This window comes from Colossoma macropomum, unplaced genomic scaffold (assembly GCF_904425465.1).
Source record: "Colossoma macropomum unplaced genomic scaffold, Colossoma_macropomum, whole genome shotgun sequence".
NCBI classification, from domain to species: domain Eukaryota; kingdom Metazoa; phylum Chordata; class Actinopteri; order Characiformes; family Serrasalmidae; genus Colossoma; species Colossoma macropomum.
Window position 1 is genome coordinate 2097507 of NW_023494798.1, and position 24463 is coordinate 2121969.

Here is a 24463-nt window from a genome sequence, read left to right on the forward strand (position 1 = left end):
CCTCCTTTACAGTAAAATAAAGCTCTGCTGATCGTTCAACACAGTTTAACAACAGATGGTCTTAAACACTGGAGTTAATGTAGAACTGCTGATTCACCCTTTTACCCCTGAAAGTTGGCGCACAGACTGCTGGTCACCATAGCAATGCAGACAGGAATCTTGCCTAGCTAGTAGCTAACGAAACAGCAATGAAAAAGATCTAAGACGAACATCGACACTTTAGAGACAAATGGACTTATGCTGCTTTCCTGATACGTTTAATCCGCAACGAGAAACAACTTTCTCAAACACCAAAACAGTCATGAAGCTGAAGTCAGTTTCTCATCTGCCAGCCTCTTGTTCAAATTCGCAGGTGCATTCATTTAAGGTGGAACGGGAAAATTAAAACAAAAAGCTGGCGATGGAGAAGCGACTTCAGCCTCGTAAAAAGTTGAATGCTAAGAGACATTTCACAAGAAACTGTTCTACTTTTCAGGAAAAGTTTCCTGCCAGAGAAAAGCAGCTATAGCTGAGCTAAAGCTTAAAGCAGAGCAAAGTAAATCTGTGTTTTCATTTATATTACATTTTTTAGCTTATTACAAGTACATCAGCACATACTGAGACATATTTTCAGGCACGAAGGTAAAATGGACACAAAATGTTGTGTTTCCCAAAGTGATTTGATTTTTGTTAAAAGGACAAAATGGCTCTTCTTAACATTTGGGTAGCCGACTCCTGGCCTAGACTGTATATAATAACATAAACACTGCCTTTTTTCACTTTTCTGTCTAGAAACTGCACTTGGCATGCGTTGAAAATGGACCCAAAGCAAATTTTTGTGCTTTGTTAATCAGTTTAGTCTTTCACGCCAATCACGCATGTTAACGGTCAGTGTGAACGCGATTAATGCAATATTTTAACCACCAAACCTCTGATTTTTTTAATAAATATTTCAGCTTTTATACGGTGAAACTCAATGGCACATTACAATTTTAGCATATTTTTTTTCCTCCTATCTACTCAGTTATGCTACTTTTTTATTTTAACATAAAAATCTGTCATCGTTACACATATTGCTGCCTTTTAACATCAATGAGACTTCCCTATAATTCCATGCCACATAATGGTGCCAAATCAAAGCTTGGTTCTCTTTCAGGGCAGTTCTTATCTTAGTGTTAATTCTCATCTGCTTTGCACCTCACATGAACACTGGAATGCTAAAATTATCGTTTCTCCATGATGGCTGTGACAATAATATCAAAAGTGTCCTGATTCTAGTTCCAAAATGAACTTCGGATGGACTATAAAGTAAAAAGCTCCTTAGAGGCTTAGAGGTAAATAGCAGTGCATGATAGAATGCTAGCAAGACTTCAGTATCTGTAGAAGCCTGATTTGTTATCCAAATATGGATTTAATTCCTTTATTGGCCATTTTATAAGCATGACAATCTAACTTTGGGTGGATGTAAAAAATGCCAACTGAAGATTCATTTATTTTAAAAGAAGTGATGGTGGCTAGAGCCAGTTTTGGCAGGACACGCTTTGCTGATACTTGAGTGAGTCAATCTTCTTGTCCTTTCGATGTGCAGCCCATTAGTTCTATCACCAGGCATGATGTTTTGTGTTTTGCTGAATTTTGTGTTTGTGTTTGTAGATCACTATACACACACATTATATGAAATCCTGTTAGAATCTTCAACTTGAGTTAATAACCAAGCACCGTGTGATGGACGCGTGTGGGCCACTGTGGTCATCGCTCTTACACAAGCGTCCCATGACCAAATACAGTTAGTAAAATCCAGGAGAATCCAAGACGTCCTGCTTCTGTGGCTCAGATCAGAGTCGTCATCCACAAATTGGTTCTCTGGACAGTCTCCTCAGAGCATCGTCTGACTTTTTAGTTCTGTGGGATTCCCCTTTGTTTCCCAAGCACAGTTTTTCTCCACCTGATCACACTGTTTGTTGACAGCACCCACAGCTGGTTCTCTTGGAGTGTGCTGTGTCTGGTTATGGCACCCTCTTGTGGCAGGCTCGAGGTGGGTGAGGTTCCCAGTGGTTAGTCCTATCTGTAGCTTTTGGATGCCGACTGTCGCTGGGCCACGCGTGTACAGGAGGCACAACACGCCATCTTATAGTAATTATACACGCAGAGTCGAGCCTGGACCACCACGTTGCAGTTGAAGTACTTGTCATGACAGTTTTCATCTGGACGTAAAAAGAGAAGGTGAATGTAAGATACATATCTTCAGTTGGACGATTGAATCATTTCTTACCTTGAAAATATAACTTAGAATGGAAATGAATGATTTCATAAATGTAAACACAGCTGTATGTTCCTAAGATGGTTAGTCTTTCAGAGGCTAACTAGTTACATTAGAGATGTCTTATTAGCCAAGTAGAGTTGTGAGTATAGTGAGTAGAGTTGTAGACTAAGCCGTGAGTATGCTGTCGGTATAACAGTAAAAAGTCATGGGTATAGTTTTAAGTATAGCTGAAATCTTAGCTGTGAGTATAGCTATAAACATAGCTATGAGAATAGCTTCTGGTTGTAGGTATAGCTGTAACTATAGATGTGAAAACAACTGAGTAATTTGTACACCTGAGAGTGAGTTCGAATGTATCTGAGAGTATTGTTGTGAATATAACTAAGTATATTTGTGAGTTCAGCATAGATCATAGTTGTGATCATGACTGAGAGTATAGTTGTAAGCATGGCTGAGAGCAGGGGTGGGCAATATGGCAAAAATTGTGTCACGATACACAATATACATCACTATATTTATGTTTTTTTAAGATTTAATACGTTCAAACAGATGACAAAAAATGTGCACTGTCACATATATACACCGATCAGGCATAACATTATGACCACCTCCTTGTTTCTACACTCATTGTCCATTTTATCAGCTCCACTTACTATATAGGTGCACTTTGTAGTTCTACAGTTACAGACTGTAGTCCATCTGTTTCTCTGATACTTTGTTAGCCCCCTTTTACCCTGTTCTTCAGTGGTCAGGACCCCCATGGACCCTCACAGAGCAGGTACTATTTGGGTGGTGGATCATTCTCAGCACTGCAGTAACACTGACGTGATGGTGGTGTGTTAGTGTGTGTTGTGCTGGTACCAACCAAATAGTACCTGCTCTGTGAGGGTCCATGGGAGTCCTGACCACTGAAGAACAGGGTAAAAGGGGGCTAACAAAGTATCAGAGAAACAGATGGACTACAGTCTGTAACTGTAGAACTACAAAGTGCACCTATATAGTAAGTGGAGCTGATAAAATGGACAATGAGTGTAGAAACAAGGAGGTGGTCATAATGGACAGTTGTGAGCGTGGCTGGGAGTGTATCTAAGAGGACAGTTGTAAACATGGCTGTGATAATAGCTGAGAGCATGGATGTGAGTACAGCTTAGGGTATAGATGTAAGCATGGCTGAGAGTGTAGTTGGCTGGGAGTACAGCTGAGAGGACAGTTGTAAGCAGGGTTGTGAGTATATTTGAGAGTATAGATGAGAGTAATTTGTAAGCCTGGCTGTGAGAACAGGTGAGTGTATAAGCTAACCTATGTGTGGAACACAGGGTTCGGTGTTGCACTCCTCTTTCTCCTCCGGTTTGAGTCCTTCTTCACACCCCTCACTCGGCGTCATTTCATCAGAGAGACAGCGGACCTCTCGCACACGAAATCCCCCCTCACATGTCTTCGAGCACTGCATACACGGAGAAATAAACGATTTCAAATCTGAAAAAGTTTAAAAGTGGCCGTGGAGGGTGTGCTGACTTTTATAACGTCTGTTTTCTCTACATTAATGTTTCTGAGGTTTTCAGTATAGATCATTACAAAACTGTTGTCTAGAAAAAAAGGCTGAGATCAGGGCTGGTTTGGCTGATCAGAGCTTTAGGAACATACTGAATAAATGCTATAATATGCATATTTGTGTGTATATATATATATATGCAGTATTATGCAAATTGTTTAGAACCATTTATCTGGACAAGAGAGACTTCAGTCCGACTTTAGGTCACTCACCGCACTCCAGGCCGTGTAGTACCACTTTGCTCCACAGGCTTTCATATGGCAGCTCTGCTGACCGAGTGGCTTGTCCAGAGAAGAGCATTCATATGGTGGCATCACTGTGTAGCCCTCTTCTGACTTCATCAGACACACTACTGCCCTCTGCTGGCTGCCTGTGCCACACTCAGCAGAGCACTGACAATCCAAACAGCAGAAACCAAAGATTAAAAACAGACACTAATCACTCAGTGAAAGACTAGAAGCTGTCTGGCTGAGTGTCGCCCATCTACACAGGCTGAGGAGCTCAAACTATTCAGTAAAGATTGCAGCACCTCCTGGTGGCTGATTATGGACATTGCACCTTTCTAGTCTTCATTAGCTACATTTCCATTGACTTTCTGAGCAAACTGCATGCAGTAACATAAATACATAAAAAATATTAGACTTGTTTCCATCAAACTGACTTTTAGTGATGAAATGCTTTAAATGTGAAAGACTTTGCATACGTTTTGGTTTATCAATAAAAACAAGGTGTGTTTGTGTATACATAAACATGAAAGTGTACTCAAGGTACACTCTGAGGTTCCTCAGCTAGCCACACTGGTGGAACCCTTCAGGAACCCTTTTCTGAGGAATTTAGGATCATTTACAATGTTCATTTATCCAGCATGGTCTCGAAACCTTTTGGGTGCTTCAAGGTATCATTTTAAAAGGCTGGCTCTTCAAGAAACTTAAGCTTATTTTAAGGTTTGAGGCCTGCTAATACTACTGCAACTGTAATTCAGCACAACATTAGAGCTGAAACAATTTAAGGATTGTTTATTACTTTATCGGTTATGTACATAATAAGAAAATTTTGTTTCTTTTATTTAAGTATCCATTACATTTTATTATATTTTCCCCCTGAAAAGTGTCTGTAAGAGGGAAATCTGTCACGATATTAAATGTATACATTTAAAAAAGTTCTTACTGTAACTTTCTGCAACATTTCAGGGGTCAAAAAACAATTTACCCACAAGAGGAAAAAAGTTTTGTCAACAGTCATAAAATATTATTAGCAATATTCGCTTCCACAGCCCACATCGATAAACATTTGTCATAAATAAGTCCTGTGGATGGAAACAGTTACTGACTCACACTGATCATTTTGATTAATTAACTTGAAATTATGAAATGTGTATTATAATTTCTAAAGTAAAATTAATAAACTAATATGGTGAACATTGATTTTCAGCCCCCATTTCTGATACTGATACAGCACTACACAGTTAAGAGTCTTTCCTGCTCTGAGACGCCTGATTTAATCTCAGTGGTGACCAGTGAAGATCCAGTTAATAACACCCGTCAATCAGCGAGGAAGGAGCTTATAAACAACATACTGCATTGAAAGTCAGTAATATATATTTAAAAAATTACACACAATACAATTTTTACATTTGAAATTAAATACTGAATACCACATTTAAAAACGTGTTGTTATTATTATTTTTTTTGTTTTCATCAAGTTTTCTTAATATATAAAGACATGCACAACTTCTATCATGAACATCTTACTTACTGCACATATATTGTATTTATACAGTGCATGTAGTGCATTTAAACATTGTGCCGTGCTCACCTGCCCCCACGGCCCGCTGAACCACTCAGTGCGGCTCTCGCAGGGCCCGTTGTTGCAGGCCTGTGCCTCTGGGGGGCGATCTGGCCCACAGCCCTCCAGAGGCAGACTGCTGATGTGGTTAGTAAGGCAGACCACACTGCGGCTCTGCACGCCCATCCCACACTCAGCAGAGCACTGTGAGAGAGAGAGAGAGAGAGAGAGAGAGAAGTAGACAGAGGAAGATAGAGAGAAAGAGACAAAAAAAAATAAGAGAGAGAGAGATACAGGTGGGATACACAAGATAAAAATGATTTAATTATTTGTATCCTGGATGCATGACCTTGATATCTTTACCAAATAATAATAATAATAATAATAATAATAATAATATTTTCTTTTATTAAGTAAATGATAAAATATGTTTCTAAAATTTACAAAAAGTACAAAAACTACTGAAAGTACAAGTATATTTTTGACTAAATTAAATGATTAATAAAGTAATAATATGCAATAATTTAAACTATATATATTATGCTGTGTTTCACATATTGTTATTAATGATCATTATACATTTGCACTTTCAGGATGCAAGACGATGATAATTATTACTGCTGCTGCTGCTACTACTACTAATACTAATAATAATAATTTGCCTATTATTTGATCTCTTAAATTATTTTCTCTCCCTGAGTGGACAGTAGTAGTAAAGCTCTGTGTCCAGTATTTCAGTCCAGTAGAGAGTGGATGCTGGTGCTGAACTCACTTTGTTGGCCCAGTCTGTGTGGAACCAGCTCTTCGCACACGGCCCCATGTCACAGTTCTCCACATCACTGGGACGAAGCTTCATATTACACTCCTCATCCTCCACAAAATCACCCACGTTACTGACACAGCGCACCTCCCGCGACCTCTGACCCACCCCGCAGGGCACCGAGCACTGAGACCACACACACAGACACAAACACCTTGACTAACGAGTGAATAAATGCTATTGACTACACAACTTATTATAAGAGTCCTATGAAAAAAACTGAAACCGAGTTCATAACTGATTCACTGGCCACTCACGGGACTCCATTCGGAGCGGATCTGCCACTCGCTGCAAATCTTCATTTGGCAGGTGCCGCTGCTCTCGGGACGCTCCAGGTGGCGGCAGCGGCTGGAGTGGACGTTGAGGGTGCGGTTGGCGTAGGCCTGGCGGCAGAGGACCTGCCGGTGCTGCATGCCGAGGCCACACGTCTTACTGCACTCTGACCACTCGCCAATGTCCCAACTGCCGAAACATTAGAGAAGCAGCACAAGCTGAGTCATTAATCTCTGACCTCACAGTGACCGGATTACATTACTATTTTTAGGAAACAATTCAGTCACAACATCTCACATTTCACCACAGTTTGATTTGATTCTCTGTTATGATTCAGAATTATTTAAAAAATAACAATAAAAACAATATACCAAGCTTTTTTGTTGAGCTTTGCAATCAAATTCAGCCTCAGATTAAATTTAGGCCACAAATTAACACTTTAACAAAAAGGATTTGATTCAGCAGGAGTTTAACTAAAGTCCTGTCCCCGATTACCTAAGGCGGTTCTCTTAACCCCTCAAACATGACCAGGATCTGCCCACAGGTCCAGATTTCCTTTGCTCACTCCTGTAACTTGATATTAACCCAGTCAGTTTGCATTAAGTAGTTTCCAAGCAGTTACTAAACGATAATAGGCCTTATGATGTAATAAGAGGTCTAAGGGGAATGCCACCAGTTTTTTGCAAATTTTCTGCATAATTCGATAACTGAAATGTAAACACAGTCAATCAGAGTGGTTTGATGTGAAACGGTTCATTCTAGAGACACTTGCTGACTCAGATTTCTTTACAGTGGTGGTGATAGGAACCAGGGTGTCACCATGACTACAACACAAATATAGACACTTTATTTACTATCCAAAACCACCAGTGAACCTACACAAGTTTGTATATGTAATAATGATATTTTTTTCATCAGAGACAATTTTTGCCTTTTGAACAACACAATTGTTTGTTTTTGCTTATTTTAAATACAATGAATACACAAATGTGACCGTATGTGTCACACCTGGTACGAACTCGCAGACTGAAATGGACTTCATTTCCCAAGCTCCCTTGGGAGATCACGTGACTTCGAACTTCCCTCCGGAATCGAAGTCCGAAGTGGACTCCACTACCCGAGAGCCAAGCGGGGGTCATGTGACTTCTGACACATTCTCACACACCTGTCAGAGATCTCAGTCTCCTGAGTGTTAACTGGTTTCACCTGTGTGCCTAGTCATGTGTTTAGTTAGAGCAGTATCTAAGCCCGGGCTTTAGTGAGTAGCAGTGTGAGGTATTGCTTCCCTGAGAACATTCTGAGCGTTATTTCTGACTGCATTATTCTGTTTTTTGACCACTGCTTCGTTTTCGACTTTTGCCTGTTCCCTTTTGTACTGCTGCCTGATATTTTGGATCTGTGTTTTGACTATTTTGCCTGCTTTTTTGACCTCCTCTTTTGTCTCGCCCTATTGTTTTGTTCGCCTCGTGATATGATTACTTTCGTGATCTTTTTGCACTTCTCGGTTTTGACCCACGCCTGTGTTTTGCCTACGTCTTTGCCTAGTGTTAATAAAACCAATCCTGTCAGTTTTATCCGCACACGTCTGGATTCTGCTGAATGGTTACAGTATGAACTATCTACACAGTGAAGTACAGACATTAAACACACACGCACACATCTTCTAAGCCTCTTATCCTCCTGGGTCGCAGGGGGAGCTGGAGCCCATCCCAGCAATCATTGGGTGGAAGGCAACATTAAAAACAATAAATTATTATTTTCTTCATTTTTATATTTCATCAGCGCCAGGACAAAACCTCTTATCTACAAAACAGAAACTTTTCAGGAGTAGGAAAAAACTTCGGAAGGTAACAATTCAAAGTCAATACTTTACTGAATATCATTATAATACATTATAAATGCAGTGAATTCTAACATTCTATGTACATTTATGCAGTTGAATCACCATCTTCAAATCAATGCATTTCAATGCACTGATACATTTTCTGACCCTCACTTACACATCAGTATATTTTTGTGCCAGTCCATCAGTTTCAGTATTAAACACTGTTTAAGGTCCTCACACTGTGTGTGCTTATATGTTTATGAGATGAAATGAGACAAAGTTCTTACAATGCAGGACACGGCTGGACGTTGCAGGGCTCCTCCTGTGGGCTGGGTTTGGTACTGCTGTCACACAGACTGTCCGACACCCGGTCATGAGTGAGGCGATGGACACAGCCAAACACTGTATACCTGTTACCTGCAGAGCAGACATACAGCGACATGACTACAACATCCTGATCAGCAAATCAGATATAATCAGGCAAAAAGTCTGTCTGCAGGACCAACACTGACTGTACAACTTTGAAGGTTTGAAGTTTGACTCCTTTATTTAAAAAAGCAAGGAAAAAATGTCTGGTGCTTTGACGAAATGACCAAAAAAGGCATAGAAATAGTGGTCAGTATTACAATTCTCTGCAATTCTATGTGACGTTTAAGGTTGAAGCTGTGCAGTTCTGACCTTTGCCACAGGAGGCGCTGCAGTCAGTCGTGCCCGTGAGTTTCCAATTATATTCTCTGCTTCGCCGGGGCGGCTGGGCTGCGGGTACCTGGTTGTCAGGTGCATGGGGGTGGTAACTGTGCCCACCTGTCTGTTCATATCCTTCCTGGGATGGCCGTCTGTGCTGGTCATATCCCGCCCCACTGGTCACTGTGTTACCTGCAGAGGACAGAGCAGTAAAACTCAGTTGATATATACTACTATTCAATTTTGATGAAATATGATTATGATTAGATAATGTTTCATTTAACAGCTTGTATTCACATCAATAGCCTATTACAAACATTATTTGTTAAAGAGAATTTTAACTCTTGAAGTGTCGACAATCAGCTGACCGTCTTCTGTGTTACCGGCCGTGCTGACCGAGTTCTCTGATGGAAGGATGTACTCGTAATGCACTCCTGGGTTGGGCTGCTGGTAGATCATCTAAGCATTAAAACAAATAGAAAAGACATCAATCGATAATACATAAGGTTCTTAAAGGGGAATACCACCTATTTTTCAAAATTTCTGCATTGTTCACAGTGGTGGTGATAGGAACCAGACGTCCACCTCTAAAAGCTCCCTCACAAAAAGTTATTATATGAAATGGTTATGAATACTGATGTCTGAGACGTTGTTTCATAATGCCTTTGTGATAATTGTTGAGCCTAAAACGTACTTTAATCCGTTTAATCTAATCTGTTGATGGTGGAGAGGTACATGCTGGGTGTTGTAAAGCAAAATAGTCCCTGAAGAAAACTCACTGGAGGTTTTGGACAGTACATAAAAATGGCTATATCTGTGTTGTAGACATGGTGACCCCTGGTTCCCTATCACCACCACTGTAAAGAAATATGAGCCAGTAAGTTTCATTTCACACCAAACCCCATCTGAATGACTGTGTTTACATCGCAAACACGATGTAAAAAATCGATGGAATTCCCCTTTAACTCCGTATTACATCCTAAGGCTTATTATTCAATAACTATATGGAAATCAATGCAAACTGACTTATTTTTAAGTTACAGGAGTGAGGAATGGAGGTCTAGACTTGGAGGCACATCCTGGTCATATTTAAGGGGTTAAACAAGTTAAATAAAGTTAAATAAGCCACACAAGTGACAGGACTTTAGCTAAACTACTGCTCAAGCAAATCCTGTCATTAACCTCCAAAAGACAAATGACAATTTAAGCCAAACTAACTCAGTCTTAACTGATTAATTAAGTCCTGAGGCAAAGAAATAAAGTACTCAGTGCAAAAACAAGCCAGAATGAGTTTAGAGAGATGATTGTATCTCATTTTTGATGCTGTGCAGGAACTTTTGATTTCACTTTTTGGCTCCAGTTCTGTGCAGCAAGCTGACTGACTGCATCACATCTTTTACATATGTCTGATAAGCTGTTTACACACTAGTGGAATATGAAAAACAACAATACAGCAAGCTAATTTTAAGATTTTTACATTTGAAAATAGTCTTGCATTTCAGCCAAAATACAGGCAAATAATTCTTTGGAATAATGTTGGATATTTTAAATTATCTAATCAATTACAATTCATTCTAAAACGTCTAAACTTCCAAAGCTGACGCAGTTGAAACACCTCGTTTAGAATGATGCATCACAATGCACTGATGCATTTTCACACCTTTAACTGGCAACTGATAAACGTATGCTGCACTGTGAGAAGAGACTTGTCGTTCCAACTTATTGTTCAAGAAAAGTAAGAAACTCGACTACCTTAAAATATTTGATTTAACTGAATCGAGTAAGATGACATCCCTGTTTAAAGATGATGTCCACAACCACTCACATAAACGTCCAGTATTTCATTGGTTGGACCCTCCGCCTGAAAGGACTCCCCCGCAGTGCTGCTGATCTCATTGGGCCGCCGGTATGTGAACATGGTCCCGCCTCCCTCATACTTTCCAGGCCGGTCAATGGCCCAGTTTCCATTTATGATGGAGCGTCCAGAACGGCTCCGCAGAGCTGCAGGACACACAGACTGTTACTCAAAAGACATGAAAGACGTCCTGCAATACAAATATTTGCCGTGATAATAAAAGTGGCCATAAAATAATTAAATAAACTGGATGTAAAGAAATCAGAATCATAAAAATTGCCTTGTGTTTTGTCTTCATTTTATTGAAGCGCTAAGCCTCTTGAGTTACAGCGATACAGCTATAGAGGATCACTATGCTTTGTGTTGTGGTAAAATAACTGTAATGCTCAGCCCTTTTCAGCTGATCTGCCTACTAACATACACTATGTCAGCTTGACTACAGGTATAGCCAGAATTTCATTTTAGGGCAATCTAGGATGCATTATGTCCCATAGAAATTGCTGTAGTGAGAAAAGGAAAATACAACCTCCAACTAGCCAACTAGCTACTTTAATCACATTAAACCACAAAACACGATTGCTGACCTTGGATTTAACTGTCTAGTTACTATAACTGACAGCGTAGCATGAGGCTCATTCCCCAATGTACTGCCTCTTACAGCACTAGGACTACCACTATTTACTGGCCTATCTAAGTCAGTAGTAGCCACGCTAGGAACTAGCAAAGCTCACAGTCTGAAAACAGTCAAGCAGGGTCTCATTTGTAGGTGTAAAGCAATATCGGTATGTGATCAATGGCGGCGTGCAGCTGTGTGAACGTTGCCACCCAGATAACAAGAGGATAACACGCTGCCATTTGGTCTAGTGGCGGTAAAGCTGGCAGCCCACTGGCTTTCTGTTCAGTGTTTTCTGGACAGTCTGGTGGCCATTTTCCACTTCATTTCTTTCCATTGTCATCCTTTGTAAATTAATTTAGTAAATAATTTCAAAAGTAATACCACAAATAAAGTCAGTTATAAAGCTGTAACCAATCTAGCACAATGTCAGCAACAACATTTTCAACAAAGCCATTTAATTTTAGGCCTAGTCATAATTTTTTTCTCAATTGCTTAATTGTTTGTAATATTTGTTTTCCAAAATAAAAGACTTTGTGCATGTAAAATCTGTTTTAGGAGATTAAAAACTAGTATGCAGGACAATGACCTAGGTGGTCTGGGAGTGGACCAGCAGTGGCAAACAGTCAGCGAGGTGGACACTATCAAGCCAACAGACTGATATATGCCTTTTATCTGGGCATGGTGATCACGGCCGCCAGAAACTGGAGAGCGCTGATGGAGATCTTCATTGGTCTCAGTACAAATTACATTTTGGAACATTTCTATTCAAATCGGACGACTTCTTTTTCTGAGTCAGTAACCTGCCGTTTGCCTGGCTTCCAAACGAGGAGGCCTAGCTCCCCCCGCTCCCCTCATAGCTCCACCCTCGACCGGTACTATGGATTGTTTTGTTGCGCAAGCTTGAATAGTTTTACAGTGAATGTGGCAGTGCAGGGGAATTCCTCCAGAACTTTCCAACCACCGTTACGCTGCAGCTCCTCTGATGATCCTGCGGATGTTGCCTTTCCACCTCCTCCCTTTTCGCTCTCACAAACATCTGATTTGATCAAACAACAATGACAAACACGGCCCCCGCAGGGTCTGAATGGGCCTATTGTCTCGTTGTCCCCACTGTCCACAGTTCGCCCACAGCTGTCTCGCGCTCTGCAAAATCACCCCAGAGACGTCTGCGACAGTGTAGCAGTTCGGCCAAAATTCAAATATTCATGCTGCACCAAATGTAGTCATGTTTGGAGTCTGACGTTCGCTTTTTTAGTTTTGCACTGGAGCTACGAGGCTAATGTAGCTAACAAGTAAAGGGCATCATGCTAAATATCATAAACTTGTCTGGAACTCTTGTCAAAACTATCCGAGTTGTTCAGTAATCTCAGTTATTACAGATAAAAGTATGTCATACAGTATCAGAAACCACATAAACAAGTCTTGAGATTGCTCAACAGATTGAGAGTGTGATAATTCAGGCATGCAGTTTGCACATTCATAATAATAATAATAATAATAATAATAATAATTGATATAATAACTTTTCACACAGGAAAATGCAGCTCAAAGTGCTGTACATTAAGATAAGTAAACAAAAAAGTATAATATAAAAAAGTACATAACACCAAAAATGAAAAAATATAATATAAATTCAAAAAATAAATTTAAGTAACAGTAACAAAATAAATAAGTATAAAAGACAAGAAAATAATGAAATGGAAAAAAAAAATCAATAAACAAATGAAGCAAAATAAAATGCTAAAATAAAAAAATTGCTGACTAAAAACTAAATTAAAATAAGCAAAAAAAAAGATAAAATAAATTTTTGCTGTGAATTAATTTACAATGAATAAAACTAGAGAAGAGCTAAATTAAAAAGATACGTTTTAAGCTTCCACTGTCTGGTGGAGGGAAGCACTGCTTCATCTGTGTTTTGTTTGTGGAACAGAAAGTACTGTGTTTGATTATATTAGCCAGTCAGACAATCTGACATATGAGAAGGTGCTAGTCCATTAATGGCTTTAAAAAAACAAATAAAAGGACATCAAATAGTATTTTGTAATGAACAGTAAGCCAGCAAAGTGCTGCCAGGACTGGAGTAATATGTTCATTCTTCCATGGTCAAGTAAGAACTTATGCTGCTGCATTTTGTACAAGCTGTAGTTTGTCTGCACTCTTTTTGGGTAAGGCAGTGAATACATAACAATAATCTACACAAGAAAAAATGAGAGAAAATACAAAACAATGACAATCCCTGTATGAAATGTCACTTTTGTCTTCATTTATGTTTAAGAAATTACTGTTTATTATATTTATTATACTAGATAAACAGTTAACAAGCTGATCAAAAGCACTTACTTCATCAGGTGCAACAGAAGAATATAGCTTTGTGTCATCTGTATAGCTATACAAGTTGAATATTCACTGATGATATGGCCAAATGGCAGTATGTATAGTGAAAAAAGAAGTGGCCCAAGGATAGACCCTTGTGGTACACCACAACGAATGTCGGAATGTCGGATACAAATCCTCCAAAGGGAACAAAATAATGTCTATCAGTCAGATATGTCTGAAACCACCTGAGCATTTCCAATGTCCAGTCCAGCACAGTGACCTGCAAAGTTTACTGGTGGGCTATTATGTGTTAGCTACATTACAGTACATTAGCACACTGCTGAAACATGTCTTGGCTGATCGGCTACATTTGGCATAAGGGAGGCAAATTTGTCCCAACTATTCCTTTAAGAACTCATGCTTTTAAGGGTTAAAGCGGCCGGTGGGGCTCAGGGGAAGGGGACACTAATGAAAGCTTGTTTATGTACGTGGCCCCCGGAGGCCAAAGAGGGAGCCAGACACACGCTGGGCTTCAGCATGGCTCTCATTAAAGCAATGTCTCCAACAATAAAACACTGACATTCCTCCAGTCACTCCTGAAATAGCAGCGGCTCTTTCTGCCTCGCTTTCTCTTTGTCTCTCTCTCTCTCTCTCTCTCTCTCTCTCTCTTCTCTCTCTCTCTCTCTATCAGTCAGGCAACGTAATCTTAGAGCCATAGTTTTTTTTCCTGACATCTGAGTCATTTTTAGCGGGTGGGCTTTGTAAGGATGAAAGCTTGAGGATAATGTCTGTGATGATGGCCACGTTTGAGAACCGCTACCTAGAAATAAAAGGATGTTCTTTTATGTGTTTAAAGTGGCTTTTATTTTACAAAATTTCAGAAGTTCATGATGAGCCAACTGAACTTACTTAAGGAAGCAGAGAGAGATAAAACTGAATCAAGAGTCCTGAAATAACTGCTTGATGTTTTAAAGAATGTCAAGCAACAAGGAGAAGAGAAGAGAAGAGAAGAGAAGAGAAGGGAAGAGAAGAGATTAAATAAAATAAAACAGAAGAAGAGAAAATAAGAGAAGAGAAGAAAAGAAGAGAAGAGAGCGAGAAACGTGAATCCAGAGTCCTGAAACAGCTGCTTGACGTTTTAAAGTTTGTATACCAACCCAAATGTGGAATTTAGCTTCTGAAATCAACTTTATGTAAGACTAGCTCTAAGAAGTTCCGCATGCTGCTCTGAGTTTGTGTAATAGGTCTGACTGATATATCATTTGGCTTGTAAAATTTAGGGAAAGGTTTATGGATTTATCAGTATCTGCATTAAAATGTCACTGATAAAACACCAAACTGGTCAACCTGAACACACCAGCACGGTTAAAATGAACATATGAATGCATTTTTAGCATGTGCATATCATTATTAACATAACAATGAAAAAAAGAAAAATAAAACAATGCAAAACTTTGCAGAAACAATGGCACGCTTTGCAAAATGTGTAGCTCAGTAATTAGATCCTGTTCATGAAGTGGCGGCGATCAGTAGGAATGAATGGGGTAAAAAATTCAATGCCCATCTGCCCATCTATTCAATGCCCATCTGCCCATCTATGCCCATCCCATTCATTTTTGCTCCCTCACAAGCCCAGTTATTTACTTTTTCCCAACAGCCACCAAACTACACATACTCACTTAGGGCAGGTCTTCAAACTCTACTGCACAGCCTGCACTCCTCTATGTGTTGTTTTTTCATCCCTCATTTCTCTCATAGACTACCATTCATTCCCAACAACACGTAGCTACCACTCTGCAAACCCCTAAAAACCACCCAGTAAACAATCCATACATCATAGCAACTGCCTAGAAACACCTTAGCAACTGTGCCATCACTCTGCATTTTCTTCAGGAAATGTTCTATTCTGGTTACTGATCTTATCACTTAGCAGAATTGTTAATTTCTTAAAACTGATCGAAATGTTGTCCTAGTTTTTGCGTGTTTCACTCACCGAGGTAGTTTTGGCTCTTCACCATCTCTGTGACGTTGATCTTGGTGGCTCCCTCTGGAATCTCCACAATCTTGTGGTAGCCCACTTTAGAAAGGCTGTGCTGGAACAGGCCGGAGACCAGCTTACAGGCTGTGTTATCCCCTCCGCACACGCCACACTTATCCATCACCTTCCCTGAGCCCAGGTACTCATCACAGCCAGGACTCTGAGAGACAAGAGAGGAGGAGAAAGAGAGACTTCTACTTAGCTGCAATGGCAAAGAGGAAAATGAAAAGATCTGAGAAATTCACAGGGGTGGATTGATGACTAGTCGTGCCTACCAGGTGCATGAACCCTCTGGGGGGCCTCAACCAGCCTAAGATGGATGCTACTTTTCTTAAAACATGTACAACCTACCTAACCTCATAATACGGACTGCAGTACCCTGATAATACAACTATTTAAAAAAAATATTAAGAATTCAGATGCATAAGTGTGGGTGGGGACTTATTTTAGCCACGCCCCTGCATTTTAGAGCAGGAAGTGTCCCCATGGCCACACGGCGAGCAATTAGATCCCACTGTTTTGAAGTAAATGTGTTTCAAAGTCTGAAAATGAGTACGTAACATTAAGAACTGTCACAACTGAAACACATTTTCTGCACTTAAGTAAACTTTTTTAGTTTTTTTGTTTTTGTTTGTTTGTTGTTATGAGTGTACCACTGTTCAAAGCTGTGTTTTCTAGTCATGTACTGGCTAGCGTTTTTGAGTTCTGCTCAAAATTAGCTGAAATTGTCACTACTGAAACATTTGGAAAAGTTTCGGAGACAGTAGTAACAAAACTAAATGTTCAACCTTTTATTTATAACAATAAACATTATTAAGGTTTATGGTCACTCAAAGCAAAGAGATTTCAGTCTAAAGTCAAAGTCAGTGTTTTCAAGTCTGACTTTGAACCAATTCGTTTGACTTAATGTGTTTCAAGTCTGAAAATGAGTGTGTATCATTAAAAGTTGCCACTACAGAAGCACATTTTCCGCAATTAAGTAAACTTTTTGTGTGTTTATGTGTGTACAGCTGTTCAAAGCTGTGTTTTCTAGTCATGTACTGGCTAGCGTTTTTGAGTTCTGCTCAAAATTAGCTAAAATTATCACTTCCAGAACATTTGGGAAGCATTGTTGGAACTTTGGAGGCATTGTTATTGTATTGGTAGTGAGAAAATGAAACGTTCAACCTTTTATTTTAAAACAATAAACATTATTAAGGTATATGGTCACTCAAAGCAAAGAGATTTCAGCCTAAAGTCAAAGTCAGTGTTTGCAAGTCTGACTTTGAACCAATTTGTTGGAATGATCCATATTTCATTAACCTGATTTAAAAGTCAAGTAAAAGATAATCACAGAATTTGGAGTCAATTTGGAAATGCTGCAAAAAATTTCTCTTGAAAAAAATTGTTAATAGCCAATCATTACTGGTGTTAAAGTTTAGTCCAAGGCTAGGCTTAAACCAGCCCTTAGTGTTTTAGCATGTAGGGCAGTTACGTTCATAAGTTGAATTAAACTGAGCATGTAAAGGGGCGTTTCCTATCATGGCTAGAACCATGATACCAGGTCACAGAGTGAGGTTTGGGCATAATTTGCTTTGGAAGAAGAATGACAGTCAACACAACCAACAAAACCAGCAAGCAGAACGTCTTATAAAACTTTCTACTACAACACCAACTTGGCTAACAGCTGCAGGACAAACAGCCAAGCTCTTCCTGTGTAGTGACCCTCCTGAGACAGTGTATTATGTGTCACAGTATTGTTTTCGGCATGCAAAGTCAGTATCGTGATGGCCACACTTCGGTTATGATTCAGCTGCTGTAACATTAATTCTCATATGTTTCACAAATTTGTCTGCTGTAGTTCTCCACTGGATCCCCACTTGTTGTGAAGACTGTGTGTCTTCTTTGCAGCTCGCATCCTTCCTACTGGACCCTGGTCAGTGGAAAGTGGGCTAAATTTTGGCCCAGGCCTGCAGTAAGTATAGCGCTCTCACATCAGCAGGTCATAAATTCAACCTTCTGAGCAGTAAAACCAACGGAGCTCACTGAACAGGTGCAGAAAAGAGGAGAAAGGGCAGGAGAGGGAGAGGGAGAGAGAAAGATAGGGATAGAGACATGGTGAAGAAGAGAAAAGGAGAAGACAAAATGAGAGAAGAGAAAAACAGAAGAGAAGAGACAAGAGAAGAGAAGATGAGAGAAAATAATACAAGGTGAGAGAAGAGAAGAGAAGAGAAGAGAAGAGAAGAGAAGAGAAGAGAAGAGAAGAAGAAAAGAGAATAGAACAGAAAATGAGAGAGGAAATATAATTAAATGGAAGAGAAGAGAAGAGAGGTGAGAAGAGAAGAGAAGAGAAGAGAAGAGAAGATGAGAGAAAATAATACAAGGTGAGAAGAGAAGAGAAGAGACGAGAAGAGAAAAGAAGAGAAGAGAAGAGAAGAGAAGAAGAAAGGAGAATAGAACAGAAAATGGGAGAGGAAATATAATTAAATGGAAGAGAAGAGAAGAGAAGAGAAGAGAAGAGAAGAGAAGAGAAGAGAAGAGAAGAGAAGAGAAAATGGGACAGATGAAGAGAAAAGAAGAGAAGAGAAGAGAGAAGAGAAGATGAGAGAAAATAATACAAGGTGAGAAAAGAGAAGAGAAGAGAAGAGAAGAAAAGAGAAGAGAAGAGAAGAGAAGAGAAGAGAAGAGAAGAGAAGAGAAAATGACTATAGCAGAGCTGCTAAGCACAGCGCCACCCACTGGTCTGGAGCAACCCCAGCCATTCCTCACAGCGTGCGGTCAGCCTGCCTCAGATGCAGTTTACAAGCTCAAAGGATCTACGCCGTTCCCAAACATTACACTGTCATAAAGTGTTTCCCTACAAATCCCAATCCAGGACTCTGAACTGTACCGCTTCACAAAGCCCTCATACCACCGCAGTCCCTGGTCAGTAGCTGTGGTCTCTGTGGTGGCTGTAATGTATTAGAATAAACAGAGCCTTTACTCACTGAATCACTCCCATGCGGTTACATTCCACATGCACAGCCCTAAAGCACACATCACCTCAGGGAGAGCATACCTCAAACCAGCGTTTAACAGATGAGGATCATATACGTGCTCCTCTATGGTGCGGCAACTGGGCTTAAATCATCTGGCCTGGGCCGACGTACTGTTTTCATCAATATACTTATCTTTGCCTAGATTAACAGCAGCTGAATAGCAATACTACTCTAAAATCCATCAATTACTTCCTTGCTGGTGTAGCACCATCTGTTGATATATAATTCGAGTTAGGTATCCTCTAGACCAGGGGCCGCAACACAAATGTTAAGAAGAGCCATTTTGTCCTTTCAACAAAAATCAAACCACCTTGGGAGCCACAGCATTTTGGCTGTAAATATGTCTCAGTATGTGTTAATGCGCTAGTAGAGGCTAAAAATATAATAGCCTATAAACAAAAACGCCCACTTACTTTGCTCTGCTTTAAGCTTTAGCTCAGCTATAGCGCTTTTCTCACATCTCCAGCAGGAAACTTTTCCACTTTTAATTTCAGCACTCAGCTGGTTTCCTGATATGTTTAATCTGAGTTTTCGTTTGCTAGCTTCTTGTTCGAATTTTAGGGTCGGTGGGAATTTTCCCCTTTCATCCAGAAGAGCATTTGTGAGGTCAGACTTTGATGTTGGGCGAGAGGGCCTGGCTTGTAATCTCCATTCTAGTTCATCCCAAAGGTATTTGATGGGGTTGAGGTCGGGGCTCAGGGCTCCCTCCTCCACCAAATGTTACAGTTGGCACAATGCAGTCAGGCAGGTAACATTCTCCTGGCATTCGCCAAACCCAGACTTGCCCATCAGACGAGAAGCACGATTCGCCACTCCACAGAATACATTTCCACTGCTCCAGTCCAGTGAGTCCAGAGTCCATTGACAGCGTGCTTTACACCACTCCATTTGACACTTGGCATTGATCTTAGGTTGCTTGTGTGTAGCTTCTCGGCCATGGAAGCTCCTAATGCGCAGTTCCTTCGCTGATGTTGCTTCCAAAGGCAGTTTGGAACTCTTTAGTGAGTGATTCAACAGAGGATAGATACTGTGCGCTTCAGCACTCGGCAGCCCCTCTCTGTGAGTTTGCGTGGTCTGCTGCTTCCTGGCTGAGCTGTTGTTGCTCCTAGATGCTTCCTTTTAACAATAATAGCACTTACAGTTGTCTGGGGCAGATCTAGCAGGACAGGAATTTCACAAACTGGCTTGTGGCAGAGGCGGCATCCTACGACAGTGCCATGTTTAAAGACACTGAGCTCTTCAGTACGACCCATTCTACCACCAGCGTTTGTCTATCAAGACTGCAAGACTATGTGCTTAATTTTATCCTCCTGTTAGGAATGAGTGTGGCTGAAGCACCTGAACTCAATAATTAGGAGGGGTGTCCCAATACTATATAGTATATATTGCAAACCCACAAAGGCCTAAAACTTTACTTTTACTGCTGTCACTTTAATGGAATATGGGTTTAGGCTACTCCTCTGCACACACAGACTTTCCCCCTTTAGGAAATGCAAGCGATGATGAGGGCTGGAATAGCAATGAGAGACCCCAGCAGAAACAGAGCTGTCCAGCTTTACAGTGTTTACATATGAAATGAAAGAAACTCATTCAGCACAGGTATAACAGAACAAAAACACAGAGGCCAAGAAAAACACACGCAAGGACTGCTGGATGAGAGCTGGTAAAGCATTCGGCCCAAATCCGGCTCCTGGAGAAGTTCATCATTAATTTTGACACCTGGTTAGAAGAAAAGAGCGCTTTTTATTTTTTCTTCATGGACGGATAAAGAGTCTCTTCAGCTAATTATCCTATCATGAGTCAGAATGAATGTGGAACAGGAGACTCCGATGAGTCTCATTGTGACAACAAGCCCCAGAAGCACCTCAAAGTCCTCAAAAAGAATCTAATGGCTTTTCCTTTCAGCACCAGTTTCGACCTCAAAAGCACTTCATTTCTCTCTCTAAGCGACTCTCTGTGGGTGGCGTACACTGTTTAGCACCAAAGGAGCTTCTGATGAGCCAGACTAAGGCTCTAAAATCAGCTCTAAAATCCACATTCAGCTGGAAATGGTTAGACTGGTCGGGGTCTCCGAGCAGCCCTCTGAAGAATTCCTCACTATTAGTGTTGAAATAAATACCAGCGGTGTCTCTCCACATGCAGGAAACTCAGACCAAACGCAGATGGGAATGGCTGCCTTGATTGATTTGTGGTACTGTAAATGTAAATTGTTGTTTGTAAGTGCATTAAATGTGCTATTTTCTATCAAAATTATGGAAGGGTATCAACACTGTAAATGAAGTGTGTAATACTTAGATAGATAGATAGATAGATAGATAGAGTCTGTTGCTGAAAGTGCTCCACTGTCTGACCAGTAGCTCATGGACGGGGTGTGATGTACAGTCCAGGAAAAGACCTATCCACAGCAGCCGGGAGAAGTTGAGGGTTAGGTGTCTTGCTCAAGGGCACTTCAGTCACATACTGTTGGCTCAGAGGATCGAACCAGCGACCTTCCGGTCACAGGGCTGGTTCCCTAACCTCCAGCTGCTCCCTCTCTTCTGAGGGAGACTCAATTACCATCTGTTAGTGATCAAAACTAGGCGTAGGGGTTCATCTTATCAGTAAAATGAGCGGGAGGGGGCGGGGCTTATACTTTGCACACAGCCACTATTAAATGACTGGGCTTTGTTGCTGAATTTGCCTAATAAATTCTAAAAGTTGTCAGTTTGGGGGTTATTTTGTCAGAAGGTGGTACGGCACATTGCAAAAAATTATATCTTGGCAAGTGAAGACCTCTTAAAGCTATTCATATAAACGTCTATATTTAATACTCATTAAGAGATTGCTGTCAGAAGATTTTTCATTTCTTTTATTGTAATAAGTTTCAACTTTGTAAAACTATTGTAAAAAGTAAATTATTGAAAAAAGTTAATGCTTATTATTTATGATTTATTTTATTATTTGTTTATTATTTTTTATGTTTTTACTTGTGCTACTTGTTTTAGTGAAACTGACTCAGGCTATTGACATAATGTTGTGTGTTTCAAGAAATAATGATAAAATGAAAGATTAATCAACACTTTCGTATCAATGAGCAGTCAGATCAATCAGCAGTTTAATCAGCACATCCAGATTAATGAGTAATCGCTGTTAAGTGAAAGTTTGGATACTGTGTCCAGTCATCAGTGGGGAACACTCAGGGCCTTCTACAAAACTCTGTAAGTATTGTAGCAATAATCTTATTTCATTGTTAAGTTTTGGTTGGAAACAAGAGGGTTAAAATCTTGAAATGCCCAGTGGAAAATTGGCCAATCAGGAATTGCTGTTCTCTGTGCTATATAGGTAAAAATAGATAAATGACCTCTGTTATTGGTTAGGACTTTCAGGAGCTGAAGAGACGTAGACTAACACTGATTATAAATACATGCTAATCAGTGGGTTTCTGGAGATGGACAACAGTGGCAGCAGCTCTATACCAGGGCTCTTCACTGTCAAACTGCCACAAGGTAAAATATATGCTAATATGTCTGTCACAAGCTTCTAATAAAACATAGGATGTTTTAGAAGCTTCAAATGTTTGTATTTGATCTTGAATTGGCAAAAAAACTGTTTACATGAAATGCCGTTAGCTTAGGGCTAATAAACTATACGAATGCTATAGGGCTTGGGAATGTGATGTCATGATGCATGGTTGATCCGCCATTGTGGCAGGGTTAGTTGGGCCTGTAGCTGAGCGGAATAACTATGTAAACTGTACATGGGCTTTGAGTGACTTGAAAATTCTGCAGTACTGGCACGTCAGGCCTTGCATAAGTCTGTGAATGAAAGAGGAGGTAATGTTAGCATCTTCATTACTCCACTGTCAGTTTGACAGTTTGCGTCCGTCAATAAGGCTAAATTTATCATTATATAGTTGCCTGGCATCTGTGTGGAGCTGGTAAGAATACACTCCCTTTGCATTTGGTTAAATTTGAAGCATGACAAGTTTGATAAAACACAGTAAAACAGAATCTTTTTAGGCTCTCACAATGCAAGTGAGGGTTTGCAGCATTAAACATAGAAAGAACCCTGCCAATATGGTGGAATGATCCCACCATACAGCCCAATGCGATGTCTATTTCCAAGCCCTATAAGCCCTATATGTGTATCAGAAGTTAGCATCGTTATAGAGGTGGGTTTTACTTACATTTTACCATTGACATTTATAGCCTGAATTGAAGGCCTAGCTCTAAGTCATGATACACCATCCAATTAAAAGCGAAAGTGTGAAGCAAAAGAAATACTTGAGTGAAAGACAAAAACGTATGTACTATCAAACGTACTTGAGTATACATAAGAAAAAAGGAAATGTTTTCTTTGTTTGGCGGTGTGTAATGGGTGTTACTAGTCCACAAAGAAGAATTAGCATAGCTGTGGGCAGTTTAATTTTGTTGGACTGGATTAATTTGGTTGGACATTTTAAAAATCTCTTAATCTTTGAGATTTGTCACAAGCACTCTGAAGATCTAAATCAAAATGAAAGGAGTAAAAAATGTTTTTTTTTTGTTCTTGGAAACATAATTATGAATACAAGTATTCAACTGCAATAATGCTTGAATAAAGTACAAATCTTCAAAAATAATTATTAAGTTAGTAAGGAAGCACAGTTATTCAAGTAGTTTCCAGAAGTACTGCCACCTTAGCCAGCCAATAAAAATGTTCCTTATGTCACAGGAAAGCAGAGAAATACATTAGATGGTTAATGATAACAGATATGATAATCATCAAGACAATGTTTTAGGCCAGTTGCTTATTTGTCTGGTCTAACTACAGGCTTCTGAATGTCAGAAAATTACTGGAGAGACAAATTTAGCCGTTGTGTGAAATGACGGTATTAAATTTATACAGCAGTGATGTAATTAAATCCATTGCTTCCCAGCAATACCACATAATAGCCTCCCTTCACAAAACCCACATCCTAAAACCTTCAGTAACTGCCAAATTGCGAGATTAAAATGAGATTGTCAGATGTGTTGAGCGCTTTTCACATTAACATGAGCCGTACAGACTTTACTGTTATGTTAATTCCGACTGCCGCAGGCCTCAGGGTTCTTTCCTCAGAATATAGCAGCTCTTTGTTCTGACTGGGGGGTACACTCTGTGGCTCTCCAGCAGGGACTCAGTTGTGTGAGCAAAGAAAGGTCAATGATCAGAGATACTTCCTGATTAGAGTTACCAAAATGCAGCCTCATTTGTGCAGTCAGGAGAGGCCAAGGATCGTACACAGCTGGCCAACCTGCTGACCATCCAGTGCTGGATGTTTGCTTCTACAGAGTTCTGCTTACAAGGTCACACAAGGAACGTTTGTGTCGGGTTGGTCAAGGTGTCTCAGAAATAGCTCTTCCATTGACCAGTCAAGATCACAAGCAAACTCCAACGTATCTTAGAGGAATATTCCAGCGATTTTCAACAAAATCCCTAT

The 24463-nt window shown here is 40.1% G+C and overlaps 1 protein-coding gene across 2 annotated transcripts in view; it reads right to left on the reverse strand.

Annotated features, from left to right (window-relative positions):
- Positions 1-585: 585 nt before the first annotated feature.
- LOC118818095 (thrombospondin type-1 domain-containing protein 4-like) overlaps positions 586-24463 on the reverse strand; it is a 99719-nt gene continuing 75841 nt past the window's right edge. Inside the window, exons 8-18 of one of the 2 annotated variants that reach the window (XM_036585219.1) lie at positions 15962-16166; positions 11007-11182; positions 9550-9640; positions 9176-9373; positions 8785-8914; positions 6657-6861; positions 6352-6525; positions 5610-5783; positions 4007-4186; positions 3542-3686; positions 586-2183 (exon numbers count right to left, since the gene is read on the reverse strand). In XM_036585219.1, the coding sequence (XP_036441112.1) occupies positions 2041-2183; positions 3542-3686; positions 4007-4186; positions 5610-5783; positions 6352-6525; positions 6657-6861; positions 8785-8914; positions 9176-9373; positions 9550-9640; positions 11007-11182; positions 15962-16166 (1821 nt within the window). In that variant the 3' untranslated portion in view covers positions 586-2040. The remainder of the gene's footprint in view (positions 2184-3541; positions 3687-4006; positions 4187-5609; positions 5784-6351; positions 6526-6656; positions 6862-8784; positions 8915-9175; positions 9374-9549; positions 9641-11006; positions 11183-15961; positions 16167-24463) is intronic. The other variant, XM_036585220.1, reaches the window with a different exon arrangement.